The sequence below is a fragment of the Ischnura elegans genome, chromosome 1 (assembly GCF_921293095.1).
Source record: "Ischnura elegans chromosome 1, ioIscEleg1.1, whole genome shotgun sequence".
Lineage (NCBI taxonomy): Eukaryota > Metazoa > Arthropoda > Insecta > Odonata > Coenagrionidae > Ischnura > Ischnura elegans.
In genome coordinates, this window is record NC_060246.1 from 162,919,552 (window position 1) to 162,928,028 (window position 8,477).

Genomic DNA, 8,477 nt, shown 5'->3' on the forward strand with positions numbered 1-8,477 from the left:
ACAGGAGGATAACGATTGTAAGCTGTGCTGTTGACATTAGAGTAAGCTGTGCTGTTGAATTTGGCAACGCCGAATTAGCGGAGAAGGTAGTCCTATCCGTCCTACGGTACGAATTCACAGCAAAACAGTCTGCACACAACCCACATGGGAGATCGCGAATCGGTTCCGCTGCCAACACGCACACAAGCTACAACCTATTTCAATAATATAGGTAAATCCATAAACAATATACTAGCATATACCATAAAAATATACTGGGAAATAGGCAAATACTTTTATCAAAAACTGGAAGTCACTGTTACATTCTTATATTCATCACGTACAACTTACAATAACAGAACTCGTTATGATGAAAACAACTATTTATTCACTGATTTAAACCCTTAAATTAGCCCACACAAGTGACACAGGTGACTTTTCTCACTACTATTCGTTGAAATAATGGAACAACAAACTTCACACACAGTTTTTATTTCAATAGCGTGATCGTGAAATGTCATATCTACGGTGAACAACGGAGATTAGCACGCCACTGACAATTTTTACACTACTGTTAGACATTTATCGATAGCGTAATAGCAATTATTACAATTCAATCACGATGGAACACTGATAACTCTTGGCCGATATTTTTCAACCTTGTCAAACTTTGTGCATTACAACCACTGGCACTGTGATTATTAGCAGTAGCTTAACGGGAGATGTCACGTTGAAAATAACACTATTTTGGCACAAAAATGTTCCTAGATGCCTCCAATCAGCGAGCAAAAGTTGCATTGATTGGAATTCACCCCATAATACAAGCAAAGACAGTCCTAAATGACGAATTCTCCGGTACCTACGAATAAACGGATGAAGTTATTGTATATAAAAGGTAAGCGGACATTAGTAAACATCAAAATCGTTCTAATTACATACTTAAATGAATGATATGCCGTCGATAACATCAACTTACAAGTAACGTACATCCCCCTTCCAACGGCCGTGGCTCAGACTCCTACAACGATGTTATTTAGGTATTATAAAATTTTTGGTTTAACTGCTCCAGTTTTATATTTTATGCCCTTACTCATATATTAATATTATAAATAATGCAAAATATGAGGGCTTCCAGGCCTCTATCGTCGGATATTTATCTTTTAATATAAAATAATCAACACGTCTAACAAACGAAGCTCTCACAACTGCTGGCAACTATTACAAACAACCACAACAATAGCTTCGCGTGATGTTTAGGCACCTTTGACGTCATCGAGGCTTCGTCGGCAGTGGCTTGGGGGGTGAGGGTGTTTTTCCCGCGCTTTAAAATTCGTAATGTTTATCATTGAATATCTCGCGAAGGAAAACTCAGATATACATGCGGTTTTCTTTGTTGTGTTCAGAAAATAATTTTCTGTCCGCCTGTGAAATAAAAAAAATTCATGCAAGTTCCCCATTGTGGTAACGACATAAATAAACAAACACGCTATATAATTTCGTGATGTGGGTCCATGACAACTAGCTGTGATATTGAAAGTGATGCGAAAAGCGACGGCGGGAGTGACCGTGTGATTCAGAAAAATGATCACAAGAGCGATTGCTTTTCGCGACGGGAAAAGTGATCTCGATAGTGATTACTTTCGCGACGAAAAAAAATGATCGTGTGATTCAGGCTTAAGGTTGTCGATGGTTACTCCAGTTCATCATCACCGTAAATGAAAACTAGGTACATACTGATCATGGCCAAATCATCATACTGCAAGTATTTTTATTGGAGATGTAGATAAAGTCACGCTTTGCTTTCAATTTCAATCTATGATACCCATGTAAACATCACTCTCGTGAGTTTTTGCTGGTTGAGTCGACACTGATCTTTTTCTACCAAAAATTGGAGGTAATAACTTATAACCTGAATTGAAAATAAATTCACAAAATATTTGATCATTATTCAACGATTGATAGTGATGATATTGCACTGGCTTAATAAAAAATTACTTCGTTATCTATGCAATCCTCTTTTCACAATAGACGTGTGAGTTTGGTATGCATACCTGATTGGTCTCTCTCATTCACATTAAAGATAGCCAAAACCTCTGGTATATTTTTGGAGCATGTCTGTCAAAACCTCTTGTTCAATGAGCAATTCATTCCCATAACATCAACAGAAGGCACGAGCAGTGCCATTTGCAGAAGCTTCAATTCATGATGACCAAATGATTTCTTTGACCAATGATTTTTCAACAACCTCACTTACACTTCTATTGTGATACTAATTTTAGTTTTTAAGCGTCACATGCATAAATAAACTATCCTTTGTCAATCTTATTTCTCATCCACCAAATGAATTTAACGTGAGCATTACTTAGGATTAGGTGTCTTTTTGCTGGCCTCGATGTTGGCAGGGTAAAGTCCTTGCATGCCAAACCGAAGGTCATGGGTTTGAGTCCCACCTACGTAGGTTGTCCCTACCCAGGGCATGTTTGTGTGCGATAGTTGTTGTTACAAGTTATTTTCCCCGATTTAAAAGGCCTTAAATGATCTGTTTTCGGGGCAATGAAGATAAAATAAATACTGTATTTCTCCGAATATAGTCCATTCCCTTATTTTGAGGCTTCAGCTTAAGGTAAAAATTTTTAAAATGCATTTTTGAATATTTTAATACAGTCCCCTCCTTCATAATTACCACGGACATTTTTGGAAAAAAAGGGGGGACTATAATCAGATAAATACGGTAAATAAAATTTTGCCTTCGATTGATATTTATGCTTACTTCAAAGCCTATTATACAATAGCTAAGAAATTTTTCCACATAGCAGATGTTTTAGTCATTTGGGAGTCACTGTAGGTGTGCTGTATTCCTAATGAGGCCAAGTAATCTCAATATCCTTGATTCTAGCTGATTGCAGACTCCGAAGTGGCAGTCGGGCTTGTTGAAGAAATTGTTGTAGCAACTTCTCACCGCACATGAATAACTGGCAGCTTCGATTCCAGAAGGATGAGTCTGTAACTTCAGGTGCTTCATTTTGGACATAGAGTTCTCACCCAAAGTTTCCTCCCGACCCAAGTCTGTTACTGGGTCGAGAAAACTGTTTCTCCTGACCGGATGGGAGAAAACTCGCTCTGATGAATGGTATGAAAAATTTCTGAGGCGAATCTGATGTTGGGGCAGCAGTCAATGAAAATGCTTGCAACAAAGACGTTTACAGGGAAAATAACCCTTGTAATAAATCCTGTTTACATTGCCTGCATCTAAGTTTATTTTAGTAAATAGACGTTCAAGTAATCAATCATAATTAAAGAGAACTGCCTTTTTAAATTTCTGAATTCCCTCTTAATGTCAATAGGTACAGAAATGAATTGTTTTATTAAATTATTACATTATTCTGGAGGAGACTCACAGGATGAAGGTAAATAAAAAGCAGATGATGATCGTATTGAATAACATGAGTGAAAACTTGGCCTTTGCATGTTTGCAATTTGAAGGCGTGCAGGGGAAGGTGAGGAGGAGAAAGAAATGGGACGAGTTGAACATATTCCTTTTATTTCACAAGGTCCTCCGAAGGCTATACATCTATTGCAATCTCCATGGAGAGAGAACAGTATTAAATGTAAGATGAGGGAATTTTTGCAAAAGAACAATGTCCTGAATGTGAAAATGATAATTTTTGCAGCAGAAAAGCTGGCAAATTAACAAAAAACTGGAACAACATTTTTTTTAACCTTTTCGCGACCAATGACGAAAGTATGCGGCAGGACGTTTCTTGACCTGGGAGATGAAAGCCACAAATTTTAGTTCAAGAATTTTCTACACAGGTGAACAAATGCCAAAAATATATGTTTCCTGGCTCTCCCCCTTTTATAATGGTCGCTGGTTTGCGAAGTCTTAGTTTCCAGACCAAACAAAGTGGGACTTAGAGCATACCCTCGAAATCCAAGAGCAGGTGTCCGGACCCTTTGTCTTACATTGCCCCTCTTTGTGGCAAGGGACTGCGGTCATTCAACTGTTCATTCTGACAGTTTTTTAAATAAATATTTGTTCCTTTCTCAAAATACATAAACTAAGAATTGAATTCGTGGTCTTTGGAGCAGTGTTTACAATTTTTAAACGAAATTCAACGATAAATAATAACTTAATTTTGAATCTCGAATTCAGTATAAACATCAACATGGAAATTTTTGCTGCATTAAATGCTTTAATATTGACAGTAGAGTTTAGTTCAAAATTTGAAAATTCTCAGAATAAATTCGAGTAGTTCCATTGGAAGTCTGCAATTTACGTTCAAGCAACAGTTATCCATATAGCTAATTTATGTAAAAACAAAGCATGATTGACCGCGAACCAATGCCGCTGGTGGGGTTATAAACCTCAAAAGGAGGGAGACCAACTACCATTGCAGTCTGAGACAATGCGTAGTCCCCAGTAGGAAGGGTCGAATAAGTTTAGTGCAGAGTGTGTGTGTGATTATCCAGAGACGTTTCTTAACAAATGTCCTGCAATAATGCTCCGAACGGAGGGGACGGAAAAGTCTCTCGGTGCTCAGTCCAGCAGTCATGCCAAGGAGAGAACTCCGCCGTCTCGAAAGGGTTAAGAAAAAGTGATCATGCAAATACTTAAAATGTTTGTAATTTTATGTCAAACTCAGTGATGCAATTTTTTTTAATTGAATGTATATTTATCTCATTATCACTTATCAAAAGTCGGAACAACTTTTTAAAAATGTATATCGCGCAGCAATTCCTTGCTTGCAAGGCTAAATTCTAGTGTCAGTACATTATGCTAGTCACATATTAAATTCTTCTTTTCGTATCAATTACAACCTCATCAAAGTTGAAAATTAAGAGTATATTTCAAATGAACATTGAATAAACACTTGCAATATAACTTAAACCATATATAGTTCTACTTTAGGATAATAAAATAACCCCGGATTGTGAGGTGAGAGCAGTGATACGGTTTTTGTCTGCAAGAAACATTTCAGCAGCAGAAATAGGGTGGTTTCCTACTGCTGCAGCCGTGTGAGGCCACCTTGGTGCGAGGCTATGAGCGCCGCTACAATGCAGGCTGCTAGCAGGTAATGCTAGGCTTAAATAAGGATTATTAATACCCTATCAAACGAAGGAAACTTTCCGATCTTAGGCAATTTTAATAGGTGATTATTAAGAGATGTTTCCCTGAGCTCTGTGCCTCATTGGTAATCTCAGACGATGTAAAACTCCTATCTACTCGTATAGAAAGTAGGTCCCCGTGACGTAACGTGGAGTGGCATCGCATGAGCGCCCATCTGGCCTTTTTCAAATGAGGTTAAAATTGACCATTAACATTCATCTAGACTGGGATTTCTAAAACCAAATAATTTGTATATTATGAATACACTAATGGTGGATAACGAATCGCAATCAATGCCTTTCGTTTTCTTTGATAAAGGAAACTACCCTATTCATCGGCAGATAACTGAAGTTTATGGTCCTGACATAATTAGTGACAGTAAAGTGCTCAAGTGGGCGCGAGATTTGGGTGAGATGAAGTGAATTTCTACAACTTAGGAAGTCAAAAGCTTGTTGAACAATATGACAACTGTTTAAATAAGTATGGAAATTATGTAGAAAAATAGAGAAAGATGTAAGGAATGTAAATAAAACTTGTTTTGGAAAAATTTTCATTTTTTTTTTAACCGGACCTTTCTTTAGGAATAACCCTCAGAAACTTACCTTAACCTGTAGAATACTTTCATAACAAAAGAGTCATTGCATGTTAAAAACATTGATGTTCCGGGAACAATTCTCAAGAATTAGTAATTGTAGATAAGAAGTCACATAAGCATGTATCCCTCAACCGGTCTCACTTGGCAAAGAGACAGATGAATGTCTGCGAACATGGATAAACACTTCCCTATTTAATCAAATACTTTCCATGACAAAAACTGATTATAATTGGAAATACCCCACTTCCATCTCCAAACATTCACATTAACAGTCAATGAATGATCAAACGGTGAGGGTAGATCGCCGTCGGTCACTCAAGTCAACACCTACGACCGAATGCTATATTAAGCGGAGTTGACTGACCGGTCAGTAACCTATCTGGAAGCAATGGCTTGTGCCGTGTGAACGCAATCATTATAATGATGCCGTTAAAGTAATTACTTTAACGGCAGATCGATCATTATTTTCTTATGAGAGACTTTCCTTATTAGATAACTACTAGTTTCTTAAAATAAGAGGTTCAAGACAATGAATAACCATTCATTTACAATATGAAATCGCAAGTTCCAAATGTAAGTCACGCTATAACCCATCAATCGGTTTACGACAAACACACAGTGATAGCTTATGACGAGGAACGTGGTAACTTACCATCAGCGAACAGGTCGGCGATGGGAATGGTAGGTGGGTCGGTTTGGGATTTCTGGCCACCTTTCCCTTTAGGCTTCCTCTTCTTCCTTTTCTTCTTGCCCTCCTCAGTCTCCTCTACGGTTAAAGATTAGGATCAGTACCAAAACTAATAACTAGATAGGTATTCTGAGTAGCAGCAAACTTCAAACACCTACCCTCATGTTCGTTCTCGTTAGCATTTGCATTCTCCTTGCCGTTAAGTTTGACCTTATCCAGGGCGTTAGCAATAGCATCAGGTCCCCCACCAGGAACATCCACGGAGGTCTCTACTGAAGCTAAAACAACACACCAAATGACATGAGGCAAAAACGCAGGTTCCCTTACACGTAAATGAACATCAATCCATCATTCGTCCCGACCTGCCTTCTTCTTCTTCTTCCTCCTCCTTTTCTTGGACGACTCGGCAACAGCATTGTCTCCATCTACATCCTTTTCTTGGTCCGAAGGCCCATCATCGACCAATTTTTCTTCTGACTTCCCCACTTCATCGACAACAGCAGCCATTTTGATCAATGATAACGTACGGCGGTACGGCTGGAGCGGCTCATCCAATTCATCCACGGAGTATAGATAACCTTACGGGACAGACTCGGGTTGAAATCGAACTTACAAAAGCGATGGGGAAATTTAGTTTTGTAAAGAGCCACTAGATGCCTATAGCGTCGCTTTTACACTGCCTTGACCGCATTCACTAATGTGAAGTAAAATTACAAATGATCAAGCTAAGCTAATTTCTCCAAGAATCTACAAAAAAAAGCCGTATACTTTTACATATTTGTGTTTATTGACATGAAATATAGTTCTATGCATGCATTTACTTTTCCGCTCGGTCTCATGTGCGCCAAGGACAGTTCTCGAATGTTTTCTCGAACTCTTACCCTGTTTGCCAGGATTATTGTGTATCCCATCTATTATGGGCTATAGAAATTCCATTTCTACTTAGCACTGTAATATTTAATCGAGCTTTTATCAAAAGATTTGGAGGTAAACAAGGCTTACTTCTCTGTCACCCAGTGGCGTTGCTGCGAGGGGGAGTGTCCGGGGTGTCCTGAGTCCCCAGAAATATAAAAGCACACTTAATTTGCATCACAAGACAAAACCAAATATTGAAAAATCATAAATTTACGAAAGATTTCTATGAAAAATAGAGTTTTTTCGATTAAGAAAAGTGTTAAAATTAGTTTAAAACGCTCTACTGAGTACCCTTTTTTTTCAAAACATTTTCCCCCTGGTTTTGGATCCCCCGCTGGTATAAAATTTCCTGCTACGCCACTGTGCCGTCACCCCGGCCCCAGAAAAATGTATCGTCCAATCCAGGCGAAATCGAGCCTCCAGGTCATGGAAGAGGAGGCATGAAAAATCATCTCATGGATGGCTAGTTCGTGTGCTCTGGGACGTCTACGAGATGATCTTGATCTAACTTCGCCTCAAAAGTACCCCAAAGCTACCCTTCCACCCTCCTCCCCATCCTGTAGAGAAGAAGCTGAAGAGTGTCCGTCTCATCCCCAGAAGATCGAGCCATCACCATGATCGCTGGGCCCTGGGGCGCAGCTAGGAATTAAAGCTGGGGGAGGGGGGGGGGATTAGGGGCAACTAATACCGGGGTGCATGTGCTTAAACAACGAGAGATAATAATAATGCCATTATTATTATAGTATTCTTCCGAGGGAATCGGAAGGAATATCCTTCTTCTTAGGGAGGTTTCCATGGAGTACTCAAGAAGTGATCTGGGAGCCTCCCTTTCCTTCCAGCACTGCCCTCTTTAGTTCACTGTAAGGCCTACTCTCTTTCAATCTATCTAAAAATGCTACTCTTTTCCTTCCCCTCCCTCGTTTCCCTAACATTCTACCCTCTAACACCATTTTCAACATCCCCTCCCCGCTAAGCACTAACTCCATCCATACCTTCTGTCTCCTCCGTATCTCATCTAAAAGCTGCCCCTCCTCACCCACCATGTCCAGCACTTCGTCGTTCCTCCTCCTCTCCGTCCATTTCACCTTCTCCATTCTTCTCCATGCCCACATCTCGAATGCCTCCAATCTTCTCTCGTCCTCCTTCCTTAGTGTACCCAAGAGAGTTACACTCCAGATCAAACTCTTAACTAA

The 8,477-nt window shown here is 39.3% G+C and overlaps 1 protein-coding gene across 1 annotated transcript in view; it reads right to left on the reverse strand.

Moving 5' to 3' along the window:
* LOC124172861 (methionine aminopeptidase 2) overlaps positions 1-6,934 on the reverse strand; it is a 30,309-nt gene extending 23,375 nt beyond the window's left edge. Inside the window, exons 1-3 of the mRNA XM_046552364.1 lie at positions 6,732-6,934; positions 6,528-6,647; positions 6,334-6,447 (exon numbers count right to left, since the gene is read on the reverse strand). Of these exons, the coding sequence (XP_046408320.1) occupies positions 6,334-6,447; positions 6,528-6,647; positions 6,732-6,876 (379 nt within the window). The 5' untranslated portion in view covers positions 6,877-6,934. The remainder of the gene's footprint in view (positions 1-6,333; positions 6,448-6,527; positions 6,648-6,731) is intronic.
* Between the last annotated feature and the right edge of the window lie 1,543 nt (positions 6,935-8,477).